Raw genomic sequence first — 26488 nt, 5'->3', positions numbered from 1 at the left:
ATTTGATTTTCTGCTACCTTCAGTTTGCTGGCTAAGCAATTATCCTTGTAACTTGCAAGCCCCCCATTTCCCACTTTTTTTTTTTTTTTTTTTTTTTTTTTTAAAAACAGCTAGCATGTTTTAATTTCCTAGAATAATTTTTTTTTAAAATCAAAGACTAGAAATCCATGACTTATTAAGTGAGAAAAAGAGTAACAGGCTAAAAACATTAAGTCTCCTTGAGTTAGTTATGGCTGAGAAATGAAACAAAGCACTGTGACCCTTATAAATAGGGCCCTACCAAATTCATGGCTGTGAAAAACACATCATGGACCACGAAATCTGATCTCCCCACACTATATGGCTATTGTAGGGATGGGGCGGGGCTGGGGGCACCCCAGCTGGGAGCTCCTACCACGTGCCAGGCTCCAGGGGACCACCCCCACATATCCTGTGACCCTCACTTCTGGCTGCTGCTGGCAGTAACGCTGGCTTTAGAGCTGGGCACTGCCCAGCCAGAATGCAGTGCTGCCGCCAGCAGCAGAGCAGAAGAAGAGTGGCAATCCCGCAACCCCCCACAACTTCCTTTTGGGTCAGGACCTCCATGGTTACACCACCACAACACTGTGAAATTTCAGCTGTAAACACCTGAAACTGTGAAACTGACTATTTTTAAAATCCTATGGCCATGAAATTGACCAAAATGGACTGTGAATTTGGTAGGGCCCCACTTATAAACATTTGTAAATACCCATGGGGAACACTATGTAGTTCCTTGAAACCTCAGTCTCTACCAATGTACAGACTAGCCTTTAAATTCAAAAGCATCTTTATAACCCAGCTTTCCCACCCTATGAATTGTTCTTTAAAGCATTAGAGATAATGCATACATTTTATACAGCAGCCCCAGCATTATCTTTAAAACTGGACTTTCCTGCTTCACAGCAATTACTTACGTGTGGTGGGTTCCAAAGGCAATATCCAGTTTAGCCTAGAACAATGAAAATTAGGTAATTATTTCATTAAAAAAACCAACATCCTAATACAATCAAAAAGAGAGAAGGTTGCAGCTTGCATTTTGCTTCAGTTTACTGCTCTCTAGTGGAGAAATCACCAAATTACAATACAGCCACTTTTACCCCAAGCACCTGTAGATGCAATCTCTCATTGCTAAAAGTGAATAATCTTTACATATTACACCATTCACCATTATTGTGACTGAGACATTAGGCCCAAGTTCTTTTGGTATCGTAAGAGCAGTGTTTCCAAAGACACTCAAAGCTTTCTGGGGTGTAACAGCTCTGTTGCAGGCAGTTAAAATTAAGGTTTATTTGATGTGGGAGAGAGGAGCAAGACATACAAGAAACTACAGATGAAAGGCAATTCTATATTTCTACACTGTTTATTTACACTGCCCAGGGAGAGAGAAGCAACCCCTCAGACCACTCCAGACCACTATTTTGGGAGTACAATATTTTAATTTGTTAGCCACCGGCATCTAGTAGTTGCAACACCAAAAGCCACACCTAATTTACATATTCAAATACATAACCATGTCTTTAGGAGGAGGTTTTGTTTTGTTTTTTTAAAGAAATGGCTCTCTTATTTCAGTAATAGGTTGAATATAAAGCATGCTTATTGTGGAGCGCACAAAACTTGTAGGATTTATGTTCAGGTACTGAATGACATTATATACAAACAAATCCTCTACCATACATAATACACTACTAGGAAAACAGTCAGTGTGAAGACAAATGGAATTCTCATAAACACCATTTGCCCTACAATATTATGATCTATGCTAGCATGGTCCTTTGTACTATGGTATTCCAGCGGAGGTCACGATATTGTCTTGTCAAAAGAAGGATGAGTTAAGAGTGAATTACCTGGCAAAGGCGAACATTTTCATATGGGTGTGCCTGTGCATGCAGTTCAGCCTTGGATTCTCGCTTTTCACCGTGTACTATTAATAATGGTTTTTTCCTTAAAACAAAATTAAAAAGTGATGATTTTAATAAAAACGTTATCAGGTGGGTTAGCAGGTTACCCAAAGGCAGCAATCTACTGTAGCTGCTCTTTCATGTAGCTACAATTTTTGGTTCCCATCTCCCACACTTTAGCAAAGAAAGGGAGGTATAATTTGCACTGCCAATCAATAACACCAAGGAATTAAAGAAGTGATTAGGATATAAGCTTCTGAGAAAGAGGTGCTACAAACTCAGTTGGAAGAGAAGCGGGAGCGATTTAGAGACCATAAGGGAAACTGTCTCAGAAGGAAGGCTTCCAGCATTGTTGTAGCTGTGCTGGTCCCAGGATATAAGAGAGACAAGGTGGGTGAAGTAATATTTTCTACTGGACCAACAACTGTTGGTGAAAGTGACAAGCTTTTGAACTACACAGAGCTCTGGGTGACCTGAAGAAGCACTCGATGAAAGAGACAAGTTACATGGACCTCTTCTTCAGGTCACCCAGAACTCTCTATCTCAAAAGCTTGTCTCTTTCACTAACAGAACTTGGTCCAATAAAATATATTGTCCACTTTTGTCTCTAAGAAGAAAGCAGCAGATAAAATCCCCTTGGAAGATCTTAGATTCAGAAGCATTGAGAAAGGCTCCCTTAGGCAGTGATCTGCATAGCAGTCCTGCTCAAAGTTCACCACAGCATTTTGACAGTCATATTCACTCCCTAATGCTCCACTCCATTGCATTTCTCGTGTGATGGAAACAGCAGAATGACGTACACATTTTGTTTAGAAGCCTACAGCACACAAAGATAAGGATGGAGTGGAGTGACAGGGAGATATTAACAATAATTGGTATTGTGATAGCACCCAGAGGTCTATCATTCAAGGTGCTATGCAAACATACTCGCTGCCCCTAAATGATGACCAGTCTGAAAAGACAAGAAACGAAGGAAGGGGGAGTGAAAAAACAACATACCAACAAAATAGTCCATAGAGCAAAGGTATTTTTGTTAATTCCTCCCTTTAACACACACACAGGGTCTAAGAAGGAAGAAAACAATAAGCCTGGTTCAAGTCCCCCCTCTGCCTAAGGATCAGCTACTTCTCAGGTGAGTGGTCTAACCACTGAACTAGGATATATTCTGATACTGGGCTTCCTCAATCTGTCCTGTTGAAGCTTCATTGTTAAAGAGTCATTGGAACAGGAGGACTAGCTCCTGGGTCTCCCACATCCTGAGTGAGTGCTCTAACCACCACTCCTGCTTGCTCTCTCTCTCTCTCTCGCCCAAATGACTAATTATTCATCCAAAGTGGAACAGCTTCAAACAGGAGAGAGCAAAGGAGCCCCACATCAGAATAAAACAGCAGTTAGGGCACTCTCCTGAGAGGTGGCAAATTCCTGTTCAAATCCCTTCTCCCCTTCAGGCCAAGGGAAAACTTGAACTCTGGGTCTCCCACAACCCAGGTGAGTACCCTCACCACTGGTCTAAAAGTTATAAGGGAAGGAAGGAGTTTCTCCCCCTCCCGGCTTCTTCCAAAAACAGCACAGGAGCCTAACTCCAGGAAAGAGTCTCAGTTGAGAATGGCAGAGATACTTGCCTCCCTGCAGCCCGGACTTAGGTGCCTACACCTCCATGAGATAGGTGGGGCGTAGCACACACCCTCTTGTTGGCATCTCCCATTGGCTAGCTTAGCAGCTCCTTGCCTAGCATAGCCTTGCCTAGCTGGGTTTTGTCAACTGCAGTCTAAGGTGCCTCTCTCCCCATTTATTCTGTAGAGAGCCCAGATGCAAAACTCAGGGTTTGTGAATCAGTGATTTTATAGGTGCCCAAATGTTGGATGCTAAGACACTCAGCACCCAACACTTAACTCCTTTTGTACATCCAGGCCATACAGTTTTAGGGCTGAAAGCTATTCATTTATTTGAGCCTGCCTGTTAGTACGCTTCTCCCTGTTAGTTTGTATTTTTTAATCTTTTTACCAGCCACAGAAGTACATTGTTATTTTCTTCCTACTTAGACCCTTTGTGTGTTCGTTAAAGGGAGGAATTAAAAAATGTGCCTATTGCCACACAGACTATTTTGCTTATATATTGTTTTTCACTTCCCCTTCCTTTGTTTCTGGTCTTTTCAGACTGCTCATCATTTGGGGCAGCAACTATGTTTGCACAGCACCCACAGAATGATTGGACTCTGACCCCTGGGTACTATCACAATCCCAAATATTATTATCTCCCTGCCACGCCACTCCACTCTATCCACAAGTGTGCTGTAAGCGTGACCAGAGTCCTCCTACCAGATCAGGCCCTGCATGTGACTTTGGTGTTCGAATGCCTATCTTACCCTGGTTTGTGAATTGCTGCAGGGCTTGCAACACTGTATGGAATATGTGTGACCATTTATAATATTACTAATACCAATATTATAAAATTGCCATGAATCTTATATAAGATATGCCATGTAAGGAATCAGTAGAAAAGTTAGGATTTGCCAAGTGTGATAATCTTGTTTATATATTTGTATCATCTTTCTATTGTGTGTTATAAATGCGCAATATATCTGTATCTCAAACCTGTGCCATTTTTCTGGGTCACATCCCCAGACAGTTTGACATCAGCACCATCTAGCCAGTTGGATGGACCATGAAGGGCAATCAGCTATACAATGAACCCATTAAGAGAAGCCAGGGGTTTCTTATGAGTCAGCAGGACATGTAGAGACATGCTGGTGACCAGGGGACTCCCACATTCTGTAAATTTGTGTTTGGGACAAAGGAAGTATAAGCGACATAGCAAAGGATATAAAAAGGAAGTTGCATCTTCTCCATTTCGTCTTCAATCCTGCTTCTTACCTTGGTAATTTCTCTACAAACTGAAGCATTGAACAAAGGAAAGGACTGACAGACCCATCCAAGCTTTGCATGCATTCCAGAGGGATTATACAAGCCAGCAAACTCACGAATGCTGCTAAGAACCTGATATATGGACTCTGAAGTCTTATGTATGTATCTGACCACTCTGATGATTTAACAACTCTCTTCTTTTATTTTATAATAAACCTTTCATTTTAGATACTAAAGGATTGGCTGGCAATGTGGTATTTTGGGTAAGATCCAAACTAATATTGATCTGGTAATGTGGCTGGCCCGTTGGGGATCAGAAGAACATTTTATACAGTGAGCAGAGTTTTTAAATAACGCCTCACTGTACTGGACCTATGTGCTGATTGGGAGCCAGAGAACTGGAATAAAGGGGGCTGAGTGATTTCTTTTTTTCAGATTCTGGATAACCAGTGTGGGCGATCAGAAGCACAGTTCGTGACTAGTTGGTGAGTCCAACTTCAGTGTTAACCTCCAGTTTTGGGAGAATCTGCTCTCTTTTTTGCAGCCTGCCCTGACCTTGGCATTTTTAGTGCTGGCTAACCTAGGCACCAGCGGTCAGCAGACTTACACAGAAGATAGGCTCCCAGACACCTAGAGTGAGGCAGCAATGTGCATGCTCAGAGGCAGAAACACAGGCACCTAGAAAACTTTTACAGCAAAAACTTAGGTGCCACATGAGTTCAGCAGAGTTTTGTGCACTGCAGTGAAGTTGAAACTGGGACTTAAGCACCTAAACCAGGGACCTAGCCACTTAACTCTTTTTGTGCATCCAGGCCTAAGTAATTTTCATGCACACACACAAAAATCATTATGATTTTAAACACAGAATTCTAAAATATCCTGAAAAAGTCATACCTGAATTCCTTTGGATACTGTCTTATGAGCCATTCCACATCTATACAATAGTTAAACTTACAATGGAGAGAAAAGGAAAGGCCAGTTAAAAAAAGGAAAAAGAAAAAGACTTCACCAAAGCAGCAACTACAGGGAGAAATATTTTGCACTGAAAATTACTGGTGTGTACAGCAGTACTTATTATGTTTTAGAGTACATTTCAAGTAGGGCTGGCAAACTACTAAAAATAGCAACTAATCATGAGAATAGAATACCAATTTACATTTATTATAAATATTTTGGATGTTTTTCTACATTTTCAAATATATTGATTTCAGTTACAACACAGAATACAAAGTGTACAGTGCTCACTCTATATTATTTTTCATTACACGACTGTGGGGAAAGACTCCAGCAGCAGAGAGGCAGCTGGATACCACACTGCTAAAAACAGGCTCATGGGAGTCACTGCTTGGGAGCGTAGAGCGCAGTGTAGGGTACATACACAAAAGATCCGGTGTGTCCGTACTCTACTCACCAAGGCTGTACTTCCCCAATCTACACTGCTATTGATATGCATGCTAGCTCGGCATGCAGTGTCTGTACTCTAAACGCCACTGAAAGTGAAAACATAGCCTAAGAGGAAGTTTTTTAGGATTAGCCTGAATTTTGAACAGAAGAGAGAATATTTCACTCAGACATAAATATGTCTCCTTCAGAAAGCGTCTGGCTTTTTAATTATTTTCCCACTGTTCCAGTTATATTTAAATGGGAAGGGCTAGATTCTGATATAAGTTACACTGGATGAGTCTAAAGTAGCAGCCTTGAGGTCAATGGAATTATATCAGCATAAACCATTGAAAGCGAGTTCAAAATTTGAAAGGGAAAAACAAAACAAAACAGCAAGACATAAAACTCACCTGAGCAGAAGATACAAGAGTCCCAAAGAGAGGAGACAAAATATCTATTAAAAAACAACACACTATTAACCACATCTTTATTAGTAAAATACTCATATACACTTTAGATCTTGTAACAATTTGTTAATTACTATTGCACATGGTCCTAGTAAAATGATAGGGAGACTTCCTCATCTAGATTGCTGGCTTAAATGCAGTCCAGACAAGCAGCATCAGCAACTGTTTGTGAAATAATCTGGGGTGACAGTCCAGTTCCCATTGACTGTCTGTCTACCAAAAAAATAGCAAACTTGTTAGCAGAGAATGGAAGAATATAATGAGCAATGGAGAATGAGCTACCCTGTCACCTCTGAAGGTAGGCCCTCCAAAACAGATTTGAAGAACATCGGCAAGGTAACGTGAAGATATTTGTACTGATACTGTCCATACTATGCTTGTGCTGGACATGAAGGACTTGAGTCTCCTGACAACAATTCAGCATTTTCCCACTTTTTTTTTTTTTTTTTTTTTTTTGGGGCGGGGGGGGAGCAAATGCAGCTAGAGCACAGAGACAGCCTCTGATCCTGCAACTGGATTCATAGAGGTCAACTCCTACTGAAGTCAATGAGGCCACACAAGAGTCTTATTGCAGGCCCAAGACAGAAGCTTCATATTCTTTGTGTACTAGAATTTATAATAGATTGCTCACAGATAATGCAATGTGTGAAGCACTAAAAGATTTAGTTCAAAATATAATCACATGCATGCTTTCCCAAAATATTATCAGATGAAATATTTTAAGACTCTTCCCACAAAACCTGGTTTTGCAGATTAAATGCACAAAAACTATCATCTAGTTCAGGGCTCAATCAAGCAAGATGCAGAGCACTTCTGAGAAAAGATGAAAGCCCTCAAGTCCCACTGAAGTCAAAGAGATGTGAGAATCCTTAGCATCTTGATTTACTCCTTTAAAATCTTGTGGTATGGATCCGTCAGACAACACATCAGCACTTTGGGCATACAACACTGGTGAGAATATTGGCTAAAGAATCAACCACACCCTGAGGCATGACTCTCATCACTTAATTTCATTGTACACAAGTACAGGGCTACAAATATGTACACTCATATTGGTACAAGCACTTCCATTTTGCTAAAGGTCAGCCCACAACTCTCATACTGAAATAAATGCACACTATGATTATTTAATTAAATGTACACACACTGTTAGTGTAACACTGCTGCTGAAGTTCAAGATGTACAACATATGTATTAAGAAATATGAAGTTATTTTTTGCACATCAGCCGTAACTGGCCTATTTATCTGGTATGGCATCTTTGAAGTGTCAATACTCCACACAGAAGGAGTTATTCAACTTTGGGTTACACCCAGATTTCCAGTCATTTCTAGGACTGCAGATCCAAGAGCTTTAAAAGTTCAGCAATAAGAGCATTCACAGTGGTATAAGGCAACTGCAAATTTTGAGGGGTATGTAATTCAGCACCTAGGAAATGCACTTTATTCCAGGGAGCCTCCAATGGTGGGAGCTCCTAGAGGATCCTAATAATGAATTCAAATCCTTCTCCCTCAGCAGAACCCCAGAAGGCAGCAATGCAAGCACCATGCAACTTCTCTCAGGCAGATGCATTCCAAGGGTGCACTCTAACCCAGAGGCTGTATTGGGAACTGGTACCCAAAGGGTTATGGCCATAAAACACAGCTTATACCATCCATATATTACATATTTCCAAAAGAGGGACTATAACTGAATTTCATGACTTGTGTGTTAAGAAAGTCAAGCTACAGTACAGTAATGCTTACGCATACTTACAACACACATATACAAGAATGCTTTCTTTAATGCTCCTATTCTACTTGAAACACTGTTTCTGTAATTAAATTACAGAATTAAAACACTCACCTTTTATGTGAAGGGCTCCAGAGTTGTACTTAGACTTAATACCTTTGACTTTAGTGACAAAGAATCTGAAAGGGTTCCCTCCATTCAACAAATCCCAAGTGTCCTGGCCTTCACTTGCTACCTTATAATGTTTTTCTGGCTTTTGGCTCACTGGGAGCTCATTATCTTCACATCTATGTGAAGGCTGCTTTTTAGGTGCACTGAATTTCTCCTCTTTGACTGCTTCCTTTTGTGCATGCTTCGGCTGACCTTCAGATTCAGGTTCCTCATCACTACTTGAAAGGCACCAGCCTAAACCTTCTTGGGAAGTTCTCTGGATTTTTGCTGGTGAAATCTCTGTAGAAAAACTTTTATCACTACATTTCACAGGGGAGGCTTTTCTCTTTTGACCAACTTTTCTGGCCTCTGAACATGGGTACTGTGATCCACTAGTTTTGCCATGTCCACTGAGAGACAAAGATGATGTAGATGGCTTCTCAGCATCATCATCATTTTCTTCTGTACTTTCATCACTGCTGGATACCGTCCACCTCCCATGCTCACTTTCTTGAGACATGTTTCTGAAAAAACAAAACAAAAAACACCCACAAAAGCTGTGCTTTATGCCTACTCTACTTCTCACAAGGGCATTTTCCTTGCCAGAGCTTATTTACTCATTAACCATCCTGAACTTTCACCCTGCCTTTGAGATTTTCTTATTTAAGGGGTCATCCAGAGAGCTTCTCACTTAGAAACCCTCCAAATATGCAAGACTTAGATTCCGTCTACATGTAAACTGCTACAGTGGAGTCACTCACTACAGCGACAGGAGGGGTTCTCCAATCACTGTAGTTAATCCACCTCCCCAAGAAGCAATAGCTAGGTCTACAGAAAACAGAATATATAGAATTCTTCAGTTGACCTAGTGCTGTCTGCACTGGGGATTAGATTGGTTTAACTACATAGCTCAGGGGGTGTGGATTTTTCACACCCCTGAACAATGTAGATGGTTTGACCTAACTTTTTAGGATAACTCTGGCCTTAAATCAAGATTTTAAGCCCGGGAGACAGACTACAACACCTACTGTAGGGGTTCTCAAAATGGGGTGTGGGACCCCTCAGGGGGTCATGAAGTTATTACATGGGGGGGCCACAAGCTGTCAGCCTCCACCCCAAACCCCGCTTTGCCTCCAGCATTTATAATGGTGTTAAATATATTAAAAAGTGTTTTTAATGTATAAGGGGGGGGGGGGTCGCATTCAGAGGCTTGCTATGTGAAAGGGGTCACCAGTACAAAAGTTTGAGAACTACTGACCTACTGACTTTTGCAATGGGAGGGCACATCGAAATGACAGGCTACGAACCAATGGGGAAACCACTATTAAAAAAAAAGGAGTACTTGTGGCACCTTAGAGACTAACCAATTTATTTGAGCATGAGCTTTCGTGAGCTACAGCTCACTTCATCGGATGCATACTGTGGAAATCTGATGAAGTGAGCTGTAGCTCACGAAAGCTCATGCTCAAATAAATTGGTTAGTCTCTAAGGTGCCACAAGTACTCCTTTTCTTTTTGCGAATACAGACTAACACGGCTGTTACTCTGAAACCTGTCACTATTAAAAAAACAAGCTTGGAAAAAGAAAACCTTATTAAAAAGGCTGAAGCAGGAAAAAGGATTGAGGTTCAGGTTAATTACTTTCATAACGAGTTCAGCAACTATCCTTAGTATACTGCACATGTAACAACAGCCAGCAGGAAGCGAAAGGCAACTAGTTTATTAATCCAAGGGTCAAATAGACAAATGAAAGACCTGTATCAAAAGAAAAACTGTAAGGCCAATAGCCTCTAATCTAGAGCCATGATGCCTATAAGAAATCAGCCATAAACTAATGGCTGGATTGAGATAGCTGGCACTTATTTGTAAAGAGAGAGAAAAAGGTACAGTACATATACGTTGTATCTATTAGACCAGTGGTTCTTAACCTGGGGTGCACACACCCCCTGGGGTGTGAGATGCCCTTTCTGGGGGTGCAAGACATGCCAGATTTTTTAAGAAGGTAAATCATCAAAAACACAAATTAAGCACAGGCACGTATGTACAACTACTTTGTTTCCTCAAACCTATGAATTTATTAACATTATACATTTTTTAACGATTACTGTAATATACAAACAAAATATATATCTATGTTTAAAGAACTGACCTACTTCAATGATTTTTGATAAGGGGTGCGAGAACATATTTTGAGAACCAAAGGGGTGCAGGCTGCTGTAAAGGTGAAGAACCACTGTATTAGACTAAAAGAAAAAGAGTACTTGTGGCACCTTAGAGACTAACAAATTTATTTGAGCATAAGCTTTCATGAGCAATGAAGTGAGCTGTAGCTCATGAAAGCTTATGCTCAAATAAATCTGTTAGTCCCTAAGGTGCCACAAGTACTACTTTTCTTTTTGCAGATACAGACTAACACAGCTGCTACTCTAAAACCTGTATTAGACTAGTATCAGGAGTAGCCGTGTTAGTCTGGATCTGTAAAAGCAGCAAAGAGTCCAGTGGCACCTAATAGACGTATTGGAGCATAAGCTTTCGTGTGTGAATATCCACTTCGTCGGTATCCATCCCTTTCTGAATTGGCTCTCATTTTGCAAAAACTTGTACACATTTAACTCAGTAGAACTATTAGTATGTAAAGTTAAGCACGTATATGGGTTAGGGTCTTAGGGTTGTCTACACATGGAGTTATTCCAGAACAAGCATCCTGTGTGGACACATTTATTCTGAAATAACAATGCCTTGATCCTGTTTAGTGTAATCCACTTTGAAAATCTCATGTATATATAGATGGTGTCTTTCCAGACCAGCTCCACCTAACACCTTTTACACTCTGAAGTCAAATTGTACATTCACCCAATTAGCTGTCACGTGCAGACAAACAAACCCCTAGATTGAAAGCGCTTCGTGGGGAGAACCCTGCTTTTGTCCAGCACCCAGCTCAACACGGCCCTGGGCCCGACGGGAGATACAGCCAACCCACTCGGGACCACACCCCCCACTCCCAGCGCGACACGGGGAGCCCACAGGACCATCCGCCGCAGAGGGGCACAGTCCCGTGCCCTCACACGCCGCGGCGCTGAGCCAGACGGCCGGTACCGCCCAGGGCTCCCGCCACGCGCCGGGGCAATGGGTGCTCCAGGGCCGCTGCATCGGGTGGTCCCGAGCTCCTGCCCCTGCAGCAAGGGGCGCACGCAGCCGCATCCCCTGCGCCGCCCCCGCTTCCCCGGGCTCAGGGACGCTGCTCACCTGAGCTCCAGCGCTGCCGGCGCCTGAATCGTCCCGCGCAGAGCCAGGTCACTTCCCGTTCCGGAGCGGGCTCCCTCCGGGTCCTATCAGCCGTCTGGTACGCGTGGGTCCCTGACGGAGGGGAGGGGGCGGGGCCTGGGAAAGCCGGGGGCGGGACCATCCCAACCGCCTCAGCCAATGGCGGCTTCCCCGCGCTCCGCACCAATAGCAGGCGGCGTTGTGGTTGCCCCGCGGAAGTCAAGCGAAGCGGGCGGGTTGCGAGAACGGAGAAGACGGGGGAGGGCAGTGGTGTCATGTGCGCAGCCCCCAGTCGCGCGGGGAGCGGCGGGTCGGGCAGGGAGCGCTACGTGCGGGTAGGTAACGGTCCGGCGCGCCCCGCGGGGGTGCGGGATCCCCCATACTCAGGGGGCCGGGTGCGGGCCCGATTGCTTTGTAGGACCCGCGGCTGCGGGGGAGGCGGTCGCGGGGATAGCTGGACCCGCTCAGGTGGACCCAGAAGCGGCCTGACCGTGACCGGGCTCAGGCGGGGAGCGGCCGATTGTTCCCGGGCAGCTCCGTGGGGCTCCAGCGGAGGGGTCGCAGTGTGGGCTGCGGCCGGACCTCAGTTCCACAGGCGCGTTGTGACGGGGCTCGCCCTTGATCTGCCCCCTCTCCCCCCTGCCTCTGAAACCCCTCCGAGCTAGGCGTGCTGGAAGGCGGCGGAGAGCGGGAGAGGAGCTGGTGCCACCGCCGGGGGGTGGAGAGAAAATTCTGCTTCGCACCCAACCGCTGGCCGGGGCACCGTCCCCAGTTCAGCAGCCAGTCAGCCGCAGATTTCCTCCGCGTCTAAGGCTTTGACGAACCGCCCTGTGTCTCCCAGGGAGTTGGAGCAGCGCAATACGCACACCACAGTGTCCTGAATAAGTGAATGCACTGAATGCATCCGATGAAGTGAGCTGTAGCTCACGAAAGCTTATGCTCAAATAAATTGGTTAGTCTCTAAGGTGCCACAAGTCCTCCTTTTCTTTGTGCGAATACAGACTAACACAGCTGCTACTCTGAAACCTGGATAAATCTAGTAACTCTTCATTTGGCCTTGATGCTGGCTCAGGGCAGGAGTAGTGTTTGCATAATCATTCCTTCAGTGCATTATTAATTACTACTTGAAGTGCTCTGCTAATGAGGATAGCTGCATGACGGTTTGACAGAGTGGAAGAAAAAGGGGTGTAAAATTAATCAAATTAAGAACACAGCCTACATCAAAACTGGCTCAGCCTAACAACCTAATTACATGGGTTTTTTTTCCTTCTGTATTCTAATTTATTGCAAACCCATGACTACAGCTAATAAAGAATGTAATTGCAAGCCCCTGATATCAGAATGCTGATGAAAAAGGCAAGTTACACCAAGTAACCTGGTAATGAAAGGCATGAACAAATAGGAATTTCATTAGCACTTTTTTTCTTAAAGTAACAGGAGCCCTGTGTCTTTTTTTTCTTTGTCCTTTCACATTCCCACCTGGAATTGCTCATAAATATACAACCCCCCCGCCCCCATATTACCAAAATAAAAGTGAAGACCATGTTGTGGTTTGTTATCAGCGCTTATGGGAGAAAATCCCTCATTAGAATTGTTATGATTCAAAATTTGTTATTTATGTTAACCTTCCTCTTAATAGTACATGTGTGGAAAATGCACTGGTTTTTTTCTGAAATGCTAGTTTATCTGAAAAGATTTGCTGCTTTCTGGTCATGAACCATGGCAGTTCCCCAGCAATTTGTTCAGCCCATGGCCTGAACCTGCGCTGTGACTTAAGTGGGAGTTAAAGATGCTCAGTACTTTAAAGAGAAACTCAAGGTTTCATAGGAGCAGGACTTTCGTGTAGGTTGATTTCCAGGAATCTGTTCAAAATGTTAGGCCTGGTCTACATTACAGTTAGGTTGACATAAGCTGTCTTCTATCAACCTAGGTGTGGAAGTGTCTTCACTTAAATTTGGCTCCTGACAACGTAAGTGCCTCTCTATGCTGATTTAGTAACACCACCTCCCTAGTGCCATAGAATCACACTTGATGTAATTAGGTTGGTGTAGTGTCAGTGCAGACACTATGTTGCCTATGTTGACTGTTAGTGGCCTTCAGGAGCCATCCCACAATGCCCAACATTGACAATACAATAGGTACAAGTACTCCTGGCTGGTGAGGATGTGCACAACTAGCCAAGTGTGTGCACACTCAAGCAATTTAATAATTGTTGTGGCTGTGTGGCAACATAAGTTAGGTCGACACAATTCTGTAGTGTAGACCTGGCCTTAGACTCCCACAAGGCACTAAATTTTGCCAGATATTTATGCACAGTTAAAATGAAAAGAATAAAACCACATTAATAAGCAGGGCTTTGGAGCTGTGCTCCAGCTCCGCTCCAGCTCCAGGCAAAAACCTGCAGCTTCGCTGCTCTGCGCTCCAGCTCCGGGCTCTGCTCCAAAGCCCTGCTAATAAGAAAACATTTTTGATGTTGTGAATTAATAACAATTTACTAACTGGAAAAAAAAGTTTCTATATTTAAAGACATCAGACTGAAATTTAGGGTTGTGGGTGGTGTGTGGTTTGTTTTTTTTTTTTAAATGAGCTAAAAGCAGTAGGACTCCACTGGCCGTGAGTCATGTTGTGAAATAAAAGAAAAGGAGTACTTGTGGCACCTTAGAGACTAACCAATTTATTTGAGCATAAGCTTTTGTGAGCTACAGCTCACTTCATCGGATGCATTCAGTGGAAAATACAGCGAGGAGATTTATATACACACAGAACATAAAAAATGGGTATCATACACACTGTAAGGAGAGTGATCACTTAAGATGAGCTATTACCAGCAGGAAAGCGGGGGGGGGGGGGGGGAGGGAGGGAGAGAAAGAAAACCTTTTGTAGTGATAATCAAGGTGGGCCATTTCCAGCAGTTATCAAGAACGTCTGAGGAACAGTTGGGGGGGGGGGGGGATAAACATGGGGAAATAGTTTTACTTTGTGTAATGACTCATCCACTCCCAGTCTCTATTCAAGCCTGAGTTACTTGTATCCAGTTTGCAAATTAATTCCAATTCAGCAGTCTCTTGTTGGAGTCTGTTTCTGAAGTCTTTTTGTGTAATATTGCGACTTTTAGGTCAGAGATCGAGTGACCAGAGAGATTGAAGTGTTCTCCGACTGGTTTATGAATGTTATAATTCTTGACATTTGATTTGTGTCCATTTATTCTTTTACGTAGAGACTGTCCAGTTTGACCAATGTACATGGCAGAGGGCCATTAAACCTGTTGTGAGATAAGGCATGCGAAACATTTTCAGACAGCAATATGATTTTTAAGCTGCAAGTTTTAAATACAATATCTTTTTCCAAATAAGTATTTGTTTTATTTCTCACACACAGTTTTAATAAGTAATAACAGTAACTTCAGGTCAGGTGTACTGTTGTTTCTTAATGGAAATCTATTTACTTTCTTTAGGTTTTTGAAGCATGTGATGAAGATAAGAAAGGATATTTAAGCAGGGAGGACTTTAAGGTCGCTGTGGTGATGCTATTTGGTTACAAACCATCAAAGGTATAGCTTATTTTTTTTCTCCATCATGTCTTAAAGACTAAATTTATAAGGATATCTCACTATTGAGAACACCGTATGCAAAATAGTCTAGTCTAATAGATCCAGTTCATGAAATTAACAGAAGTGTAGTCTGATTCTTAGAAGTCAGGTGTCAGCTGTATGTGTGTATTTAAAAACAAAAGGCCAAAGCTATTAATCATGTTGGGAACATTATCACTATCCACATTAATTTTGCGAAATCCTACTCTGAGGATGCACGGGTGTACAAGGTGGGTGGGAAAAGAGGGTGTAATGAGCCCTGCTTATTTTAAAGTATGATGTGAGATCCAAATGATTGTGCATTAATATACACACAGTCTATTTGCTTATGAGGTTCTTTGAGAAGAAATTACTGTATGTTACAATAAGTAAACACATGTTCTCACGAACTGAGTCACTTACGGCTCCAAGAAGTGCAAAATGTTCTTCTTCAACCTTGCCTTTTCTGACATATAAACACAGCAGCAGACAGGGGTTTTTTTTAATTTGTTTTTGTTTTTTTAAGCCTACCAAAACACTACACAACATAGAGTTTTTTACCTCAGGAGAGGATGAGAGAGAGAATAAAATACATGTGCAAAATGTTAGCCTTGTCATTTCTTACGGTATTGGAATGCGGTCATATACTTTGGGGATGGGAATGGAACCTGAACAGAATAGATAGAGCATGTATAAAAGATTATACAATCATGGTCTTGTATGTAATCACTGAAATAAATGTATCTGTGTCCATCACCATGTTACTATCCAGACACATGTTTACACATGTAGCTGGTTAATCTTACGTAGTGTCCACTTAGTGCACAGTACATTATTTCCTTATTATGTTAATTTCTCAACCAGCTTCCCCCCTCCCCTTCTCCCAGTTTATCAAAGCAATCACTCTTCATGGAGGCCTGCATATGCTGCAAGCTAACTTCAAACCACTTGTCATTCATTTAAGTGCTAAAAAAAATCCTAAAAAGTTTAGTGTTGTTTTTTCCCCTTATGATCCAATTACTCTGGGGCTTTGCTGAGAAGTGCTTAATTTTTGCACACAATTGAAGACCAAACCTTTTCCAGAGATGTACTCAAAATACATATTAACTAACAATCTCAGTTTTTTAACTTCTGATAATATCTCTAGTTGCAGTTTTTTAAATATTAATAATATCCGTTTTTAAACCACAAGGTGTCACCAGTAAACTCTTTAGTGGATGATGTACAAAGTAAGGATTGAATTATATGGTATTGTTGCATTATCCTGGCAGGAGATCATTCTTCACAACTCCTTGCTTTCCTTCAAAATGATTTTATCTAGTCTGACAACTTATAGTTTATCAGTGGACATTTGGTATTTTTATAAAATAATTTTTAAAGATTCTAAACTTATTGCTATTAATATATGCAGTGTAGTTGTAGTCCTATTGATCCCAGGATATTAGAGAGGTAAGGTGTGTGAGGTAATATCTTTTATTGGGCCAACAATTGTTGGTGAGAGACACGAGCTTTCGAGCCTTAGCTTAGACACTTAGCTCTGTGTGGCCCCAAAACTTCTTTCTTTGAGCAACCGAGGTTGGTCCAATAACAGATATTACCTCACCCACCTTGTCTCTCTACTATTAAAATGACATTTCTAGCAAGATGACCCACCTGAGATAAGTGTCTAGTGATGAGTTAAAATGGAGAGAAGTAACACCATTTTTTGTACTGATATTTCTGTTACCTGTATTTTGTCAGTGCTTGTATACCAACACAATAAGTGCCTTGGATTTACTATCTAGGTAGAATAACTCGCAATTAAAAATGTTTTTGAATGCAAAGCATTTTCCCATATGTTTTACCAATTTCAGTAATTGGTTTATATTGTGTAATGAATACTAAAGTATCAGGAATGTGATCGTTCAAATTTCTGAAGGAAGTTATTTGTTACTGGGGAGAAAAGAACTTTCTTTCTGGAAATCTGATCAGTTGTTACCCTCCAACCATTTGAGCTGATATAAAATGCTCTGGAAGGATGAGTCTGGTTTTTATTTTTGTTTTTTTATAATCACGCTGCTCCAGCTAAGCTGTCATTTTAGTGGCAGCTCGGTGTGCTAAAATGCACGTTTGGGCCTAATGCTCCTCAGAGCAGTGAGGTCACTGCAAAAGCACCAGGATCAATCCATAAGGGAAAGAGAACATCTCAGATGGTTCTGGACTAAATTCTCCTGGCTGCTGCAAATAGCATCATAGATGGGTCTCAGCGGGAGCCTCATCCAACACATTTGTTGGTAGGAGGGATGCTGCAATACAGGGCTTTGGAGGATGGAGGTCGGAGAAACTGGGATATCCCAGTAAGTTATCTCTCCCTACTTTGCATACCACTCACCCTACATTTTTTATTTAAATCATTCATTCTGCAGTTTCAACACTTTTATTTTGAGAAAATTTCTTTGAAATACTCTGTAAGATAGACCGTTGTTGAAACAGGAACTTCCTTTTTTTTTTTTAGGGAAATAGCCCCCATCCCAAAAACATGTGACTGCTTAATTTTAAATAGGCCCCATCCCAAAAACATATGACTGCTTAATTTTCCACACACGAATAAGTCCACTTGAGTTCAGTTAAGCATATATTTATTTTTGAAAGATTGGGGATTTAGTTAGAATTGGTGTACTCTTTGGCCTTGTCTACACTACACAGTTTTGTCGATAAAAGTCAGCTTTCATTGACAAAATAGTGGAGGTTTACACGCAACAATGCTCCTCCTGCCGATTTAACTCTCCTGCTACGCTGACAAAATAAAACCACCTCAACGAGAGGTGTAGAGCTTTTTGTAGCAAAGTCAGATCGACGCAGCATCAGTGTAGACACTGTGTTTGCTTATGTCACCATAAATGGCCTCTAAGAGGTGTCTGACAATGCCCATCCTGACCCCTCTGGTCAGGATATTGTTGGAACTCTGCTGCCCTGCAGCCCGGTATACAGGCATCTACCCTTCCCCCTTGAAAGGATTGGACTTTTTGAAATTCCACTTCCTGTTTGCTCGGTGTGCAGACCTCACATTGCATCTTCCCAGCTGACCATGGCGGCTCCACACAGCAAACGCTATCCTTCTTGGAGTACAGTGGAGTTGTTGGATCTGCTGCATCTGTGCGGAGAAGAGGCTGTACAATCCCGGCTCCACTCCACCCAGAGAACTTCGATACCTACAGGAAGATTTCTTGTGGCATGTTGGAGAGGGCCCCGAATGGGACATGCATCAGTGCAAGTTAAGATCAAAGAGCTGAGGCAGACATACCAGAAAATAAGGGAGGCAGACACTCTGGTACTGCACCAAAGATCTGATGCTTCTACAAGGAACTGGATGCCATCCTTAGCAGTGACCCCACTTCCACCACCAAGAGCCCCAGGGATGCTTTGTGGACAGGGTGGGGGAGGATAGAGACAGTGGCCAGTGGACTGGAAGTAGAGTTGGAGAATGAGGTGGACAGGTGGCAGTCATCCAGTAGTGTGGCTCGCCAGGACCTCTTCTCTACTCCAGATGGTTCAAGCCAGTCTCAGCACTTCGGCTTTGGCGTGCGTGATGCAGGAGAGGGGAGCTCTGGTAAGTGGTCATTTTGATTTGATACTGCTCAGTTACATGAGGAGCTGTTCTTGGTTTTGTTATTTGCTAGAAGTGGGTTAAGGGATAGAAATGTACAAGACTAGCAGTATTTGCATCTGCTTCCCATTCACATCTGTAGCTACACAGTGGGGGCCCTGCTGAAAAAGTTGTTAATGCACACCAAGATTTCACGGGAATCCTTCGGAGAGATCTCTAGGAAACTTTTCTAGAGGTACTTGCCAATCTTCTGCCGAAGGTTCCTTAGCAGAGCTGCCTTTCTCCCCCAATCGGTAATCGCTTCTGCAGGGAACAAAGCAGCATAGGGACCTGGTCTGAAGCCACATGCATGCAGGAGATTCATCCTTGCATCCTTGTTTATCCTCTGGAGTGAGATATCAGCTTGAATTACCCCCACCTATGGAAAAAGGTGGCAGAATTTACAATAGTCACTTGCACTGATCCCCTTAGGAAAAACACCTAGACCCTTGGCTCCATCTTGGACCTTCCTCTCTTCCCCCAGGCTGAACTCGCCCTGTTTAGTACGGTCGCTGAGCTTTGTGCTTGCCAAGGGAGAGTGAGAGAGAGGTGTATTTAACTACTATGATTCAATGTTGTGAGTGCACTAACAATACTGCCTCTGTTTGTTGTTTCTTGTGCTTCTACAAATGTGCTCTGGAGGGGAACTTCCTACACGCCAATGGAGCACCTCCATCAGACAAGGAGGTGACCCAGGATGCAAACGGAGGACATGATTAAGGGAGGTGCTCCAATCGTCTGACACCACAGATCATGATCACAGAGCGTGGAGAGAGACAATTAATGAAAAATTGAAAATAGATGGGCTGGAGAGGAAACAGCACCAAGAGCGTATTTCAGAGGGGCAGGATCGGATGATAAAACTGATGCAGGACCAAACAGATGCTGAAGTCCCTGATTGTGCTGTAGTCAGAATACGTATGCTCGCCTTCCCCTGCAGCCTAAACAGCGTGCCACGCCCTCCCCAACTCCTCGCACATATTCTTTGCATCTTCCCGGCCTGTCTCAGTACCACCTTCACTCACCCTTTTGGACAGGTAATGATAGCTGGACTTATACACAGCTATGAGCACCTCCTTTAAGAGAGTGTTTGTCAGAGTCATCTCCCTTGCAAGAAATCAAATTCTGTGTATTGGTTATTGCTGTTTAATAAAAGTGTACTCATAGAAAGAAAATTAAGCTTTATTTTTCTCCTACACACAATGGTTGTTGCTGGCATTCATACACAGTGGCAATTGGCACATTTACAAACTACAAATCATACTCAGGAAGCAATCATCACAAGGGTTATTCCAGGTGGCAAGTAAACAAGCCTGGCTGACTGCATTATATAAAGACACATTACTGGGGCTCATTGTCAAAATGCTGCTACAAAGCCTCCCTGATTCAAATAGCCCCCTTTTTGAGCCCCTCTAATAGCCCTGTATCTGGCTGCTCCAAATCAGCTGCCATCCGATCTGCCTCGATGCTCCACCCCTGGACTTTTCCCCCTTAGCTTCACAAATATTATGCAGAGTACAGCAGGCTGGGCTATGACCATGGGAATATTTTCCTCGTTGAGATCTAACCTGCAATAAAGGTAGCACCAGTGAGCTTTTAATCTGTCAAACGCACATTCATCGGTCATTCTGCACCTGCTCAACCTGTTGTTGAAGCACTCCTTGCTGCTGCCAAGGTTTCTGGTATAAGGCTTCATGAGCCATGGGAGTAAGGGGTAGACTAGGTCTCCCACGATCACTATGGGCATTTCAGTGTCCTCCATTGGAATCTTCTGGTCTGGAAAGAAAGTCTCTCCTTGTAGCTTTCTATACAAGCCAATGTTCCTGAAGGTGTGTGAGTCATGAATCTTTCCTGACCATCCCACACTGTTGTTAGCAAAACAACCCTGGTGATCCACAAGCACCTGCAGTACCATAGAGAAGCAACCCTTTCTATTGATGTACTCCATCGCAAGATGGTCCAGGGCCAAAATTGGGATATGCATGCCATCTGTCACCCTACTGCAGTTAAGGAATCCCATTGCCACAGAACCATCCCCAATTTCACACACATTTCATAGCAACACAGCCCTTCATAGCAGGATGTGATTAATGACCCGACACGTTTGTGTAAACGCAACCCCTGTGGTGGACTTCCCAACTCCAAACTGATTCATGACTGATAGTAACAGTCTGGAGTTGCCAGCTTCCACACAGCAGTCGCCACATGCTTTGCCACTGAGAGGGCAGCTCTCATTTTGGTGTCCTTGTGGAAGGGCAGGGGCGAGCTCCGCACACAGTTCCAGGAACATGGCTTTGCGCATCCAAACGTTTTGCAGCTGCTGCTCATCATCCCAAACCTGCATAACAATGTGATTCCACCACTCAGTGATTGTTTTCTGAGACCAATAGCGACAGTCCACCGTGTGCAGCTGCTCAATGAATGCCAAAAGTAATCTGGAATTGTTTCTTTCTGTGGCACCCAGCAGGGCAGGCATCTCAGATTCCTGTTTGGATTCACAGCTCAGAAAGTACTGTATGATCAGTTGCATTGTGTTCATAACTGTTATCACAAGACTGGTGAGCAGTGCAGGATCCATGTTTTTCGGCAGAGATGGTGGGCGCACAGTTTACAGGGGCTGTTGAAAAATGGTGCAAAGGGTAGTCAGAAGCCCATAGAATGATGGGACAGAAAAAACTGCATTATGGGACAGTGAGCCCACACCCATGATGCACTGCAATCCATTCCCACAATTCCTAGTGGCAGAATGTGACAAGTTGTACAGTGGGATAGCTACCCACAGTGCACTGCTCTTTTGATGCTAGAGCACCAACTGTGGATGCACTCTGCCGACACAAGGAGCGTTGTGTGAACATGCACAAGCGATGTAATTATAGTGGTTTATGATTGTCGGAGTAACTTGTGTCGACTTAACTCTGTAATGTAGACATAGCCTTTAGCTTCTTTTCTGGCCATAGACACACAAATGTTTAATGGGGGGAAGTGTTTATATTAAAGCTATAGTACTGAACTAATGCTGCAGACGATTTTACAAGATATGCTGTTTAATAGTTATGTGATCAGAATTGAATTCTGTTAATTACAGTTGATACAAATTGAAATAACTATAATGGATCAAATTCACCACATGGTGAAAGCAGGCTCAACAATATTGTCTGGTATATTTTCTCTGTTCCAGGTGGAGGTGGATTCAGTAATGGCCTCAGTGCAACAAAAAAATTCAGGTAATATGCAAACAACAGGCTTTCCTTTCTCTCTAGTCTCTTCTCATTCATAAATTCTGTAATCTTAAAGACTTTTAAAAGAATTTTCTACAGATTAATTATAAAGAGATTTACAGAGGCTGTTGATGAGTTTGAATTATTTAATTACTAAATTCTCATATGAGGAAAATTAGCTTTTGGGCTTGTCTTTGGTGCAAGGTTGGCAGTTTTCCAGGGAAAAACTAATTTTGGACAGGCACTGGTAAATACCAGTTTAAACTGGGGAAAAGAAAATAATTATTAGAATATACTAATGAAAATTACTGAAAAAATGTTTAACGGTTTGATAATTTTTGGCATATATAATATTTATATAATATTGAAAACCGAAATATGAGTCGTGGTATATACATTCCTTGAGGAAAATACCAAACCAAAATGTATAGAGACATTCCGTTGTTCAGTATTATGTTACATATATTAGTATTACCCTTACTGCAGTTGTACTTTTTATTTGTACAACCCTAAATTAATTTCTGAATCTACTGCCTTGTGTAACCACAATTTGAATATGTAACTAAAGCTAAGTGTAATACGTGTGCATTAATGAAACAGTTTTTAAAATAGAAAATGCCTAGAACTGGGACTAACTACTAATAATGGTAAAAACCCATTATTTTACCTGGTAAAAACCACCTTAGGTAAATACCATCCCGGCTTTGATGCAGATGTATTGCCTCAAAATTGATTTTTTTAATAGCAAGGCTTTACAGGCTAATTGAAATCGTCTCTTAAATTGTAAGTGGAAAGAGGTGGTTTTTAACAAATAAATGTGCTTCTGCAGTACATGCATCCCAGATACAGCAGCATTGTGCTAGAGTATGAGAATCTGAAAATGAAATTGACAGAAGCTGACTATAAAGAAAAGTAAATCTGGCTAGTCTGTTTTCATAATCTAAACTGAGAGAAATGCAGGAAGTAAGCAAAGCATGTATTGGTAAGTGATGAAAATTGTCTGACAATGTCCCTCTATCACCATTCCATTATTTGTCTGTTGGATTGATAAAGAACAGTGAGTCTTATCTGCAAAACTAAGTCCAGACACAAGTACAAAGTTAACTGTTTACTTGGATTTTTAGATTACGGATTTTTAAGTGTCAAGTTGACAGGTGAGACGATATTTTATTTTTACCTAGAAATATGGCTTTTTATGTATGGAGGTAGCTTTGTACTCTGTAGTTATATTAGATAAAAAGCCAATGCTAAGAGATCAATGAATGGGCAGCATGGTATTATAGAGGTCGTTTTTTAAAAGGAAAATTGTATACTATAATTTTCCAGTCTTATGTGCCACTTTGAAAGAGAAAATAAATAAATAAATGGATTTCAGCCTATGTTGCTTTTCTAAGGTTTTACTTCCGTAGTTATCCAATTGAAAGGGATGTTGCTCAGGCAGGCAAGTTCAGTGTGTTTAGGCATCCCTTGTTGTTAAAGAAATTGTGCATATACAGAACCTAGTAGTTGAAACCAGGATGTGTCTATAATTCTAGAAACTGAGAATGTAATCATTTTTAATGTGATGTTTTCAAGAAGCAGCAATGAAAAAAATGTTGGGAACCTGAGAGCTTGTAGTTTAAGGTTTGAATTGAGACAGTAGGTGGAGCTGAAGGAGCTATTCTTCTGAACCGTATTAGAAATAAATGGATATGGAAAAACTGTAAGAAAAATAAACCACAGAGGTCTTGTTATATTTGTTTAAAAAAAGCTAGCTAATACAGTGACGGAAAAATCCCATGCACCGCTACAGACTAGGGACCGAATGGCTAGGCAGCAGTTCTGCAGAAAAGGACCTAAGGGTTACAGTGGACAAGAAACTGGATATGAGTCAACAGTGTGCCCTTGTTGCCAAGAAGGCCAATGGCATTTTGGGATATATAAGTAGGGGCATTGCCAGCAGATCGAGGGACGTGATTGTTCCCCTCTATTCGACATTGGTGAGGCCTCATCTGGAGTACTGTGTCCAGTTTTGGGCCCCACACTACAAGAAGGATGTGGAAAAATTGGAAAGAGTCCAGCGGAGGGCAACAAAAATGATTAGGGGACTGGAACACATGACTTATGAGAAGAGGCTGAGGGAACTGGGATTGTTTAGTCTGCGAAAGAGAAGAATGAGGGGGGATTTGATAGCTGCTTTCAGCTACCTGAAAGGGGGTTCCAAAGATGATGGATCTAGACTGTTCTCAGTGGTAGCAGATGACAGAACAAGGAGTCATGGTCTCAAGTTGCAGTGGAGGAGGTTTAGGTTGGATATTAGGAAACACTTTTTCACTCGGAGGGTGGTGAAACACTGGACTGCGTTACCTAGGGAGGCGGTGGAATCTCCTTCCTTAGAAGATTTTAAGGTCAGGCTTGACGAAGCCCTGGCTGGGATGATTTAGTTGGGGATTGGTCCTGCTTTGAGCAGGGGGTTGGACTAAATGACCTCCTGAGGTCCCTTCCAACCCTGATATTCTCTGATTCTATGATTGTCCTTTATAAATCATTTCAATTGTATAAAATAGGTCTAGATCTGTATATTTCACAGGTATAAGGCAAAAGATTAGACTACATGAGAATTCTGAGTTGAAATTACATTTATTTATGTCTTGACTTGTTCTATTTTTAAAAACTAGGGCATACATTTTTTCCTAATATTTCCTTTTTTGTACAAGTACTTTGCTTTCAGAAATACCAGACAGTTAATTAGGGTTGGATTTAACAAACTATATTTGCATTCCAACCTCTTTTATTTAACTCTCCCTAAAAATCAGATAAATGTACTTAGAAACAAATTTACACAATCTGTAAGTGTAATAACCAATCCAGTGTTATTATGCAGTTTTATTAGGAGACTCCAAGGAAACCAAACCTGAGGCTACAGAGCATTTCATAGGGCATAGATAGTGCTGGGAATGGTGCCAGCTATATTGTTTGTGCAATACACTCTATGCCTTTATTTGTGGAATGCAAGTGCTATTGACTTTGGAGAGACCACTTCTTTGTCCTGTTCTCCCAGACTAAGGAAAGATGTCGCTGTAGCCAGCAAGCAAGAAAGGGAAGAAATATATTAAGGAATAGAGAAAGAAGAGCCTGGTAAATGGAAATTTAATTTGAGAAGAAGTTGAATTTTGCAGATGTCTAGTAGAATACTTTCACATAACCTAACAATATAAAAGATAATTGTTTCAATTCTTGTTCTTATAATTAAAAATAAAGCAGTTATAATTATATTGCATGAGTCATTCATCGTTGCAGTGGGCAAATAAAGAAGAGTGGTTTTTTTTGAGGAGGTATATTCACATTTTCCATTTTTCTAGGTGTATTACTTGAAGAATTTTTAAAACTTATGAGTACAAAGAAGGCTGCACAACTACACCATAGTGAAATAAGGCAGATATTCACAGCTTTTGACATGCAATGTAAGTCTTTCTTCCCTGCAGAGTTTTTAAAGAGAGACTTCCATACTGAAGCAAATATGCAAAATAGAGCATTAATACAAAGCAAAATGTATTTGGGCAGTATCCTAGATGGGAGCTTCCCAGCCCTATCTTTCTATGATTCTATGTTTCCAAGTAAAGTAACTAATGTAATGGCATTGCAGGTAGATGATTAACAGAAGCAGGGACAGCAGGCAGTTGAGGCCAGCAGTAGGGTCCCAGGTTGTCTGTTCCACCGCATGTTTCTCCAGTTTTTGAAGAAAACCATCTCTAGCTATTCACTTACCCCACTTACTGTTATCACTATCATATCTCCATCCTGATTATTGGAACTCCCTCAGGACCCCCTTCTAATATTTCCTTGCTCACTCATGCACACCACTTACGCTGCAGATTCCTCTCCCAGGAGATGGGAAGGAATCTTCCCTTCCCTGCTTTACAGATGAAGGGGAAGAGAAAAAGCAGCAAGGATCTTCTTCTATGGCTTATTTTGGGACCCAGGTTTGGTGTTTCTTTTCCTTTTCTGGTAGGCTATGGGGATGGAATGTGATTCTTATCTTCCTCTCCCCCCTCCCCTAACCAAAGAGCAGAGAAACTTGAGAATAGGCTAGTGAACCAAAGACGTAGCATTTATACTATCCTTTCCACGTGTTTTTTGTTTGTTTGTTTGTTTGTTTTTGTTTTTTTTTTCCTCTCTCTGGCCTGAAACAGGGGCTTGGCCCATGGGGAATAGAGGGACGGTCAGGTGCTGAAATGAGTCACAAGAAAATGAGAACAGACACAGAGATAGATTTGAAATGGCAGGCTGCAACTTTATTAAAATTTAACATTGGATAGGCG

At 42.0% G+C, this 26488-nt stretch overlaps 2 protein-coding genes across 11 annotated transcripts in view; one reads left to right on the top strand and one right to left on the bottom strand.

Annotated features, from left to right (window-relative positions):
- The window catches only part of TDP1 (tyrosyl-DNA phosphodiesterase 1), a 107309-nt gene extending 95374 nt beyond the window's left edge, over positions 1–11935 (bottom strand). For 5 of the 6 annotated variants that reach the window (XR_005225578.2, XM_043548123.1, XM_037900818.2 and 2 more), the window contains exons 1-6: positions 11759–11910; positions 8478–9037; positions 6577–6620; positions 5678–5733; positions 1866–1962; positions 936–970 (exon numbers count right to left, since the gene is read on the bottom strand). Coding sequence is in view for 5 of the 6 variants with exons in the window: in XM_043548123.1 (XP_043404058.1) it covers positions 936–970; positions 1866–1962; positions 5678–5733; positions 6577–6620; positions 8478–9033 (788 nt within the window). In the remaining variant the exon portion in view is untranslated. Of the gene's footprint in view, positions 1–935; positions 971–1865; positions 1963–5677; positions 5734–6576; positions 6621–8477; positions 9038–11758 lie in introns of all 6 variants that reach the window. The other variant, XM_037900817.2, reaches the window with a different exon arrangement.
- Positions 11936–11993: 58 nt separating this feature from the next.
- The window catches only part of EFCAB11 (EF-hand calcium binding domain 11), a 121576-nt gene continuing 107081 nt past the window's right edge, over positions 11994–26488 (top strand). For 4 of the 5 annotated variants that reach the window (XM_043548124.1, XM_043548126.1, XM_043548125.1 and 1 more), the window contains exons 1-4: positions 11994–12111; positions 15231–15326; positions 22148–22193; positions 25529–25630. In XM_043548124.1, the coding sequence (XP_043404059.1) occupies positions 12052–12111; positions 15231–15326; positions 22148–22193; positions 25529–25630 (304 nt within the window). In that variant the 5' untranslated portion in view covers positions 11994–12051. Of the gene's footprint in view, positions 12112–15230; positions 15327–18405; positions 18934–19611; positions 20007–22147; positions 22194–25528; positions 25631–26488 lie in introns of all 5 variants that reach the window. The other variant, XM_037900823.1, reaches the window with a different exon arrangement.

Source organism: Chelonia mydas, chromosome 6 (assembly GCF_015237465.2).
Source record: "Chelonia mydas isolate rCheMyd1 chromosome 6, rCheMyd1.pri.v2, whole genome shotgun sequence".
NCBI lineage: Eukaryota > Metazoa > Chordata > Testudines > Cheloniidae > Chelonia > Chelonia mydas.
This window is presented reverse-complemented; position numbering and strand designations above follow the sequence as displayed.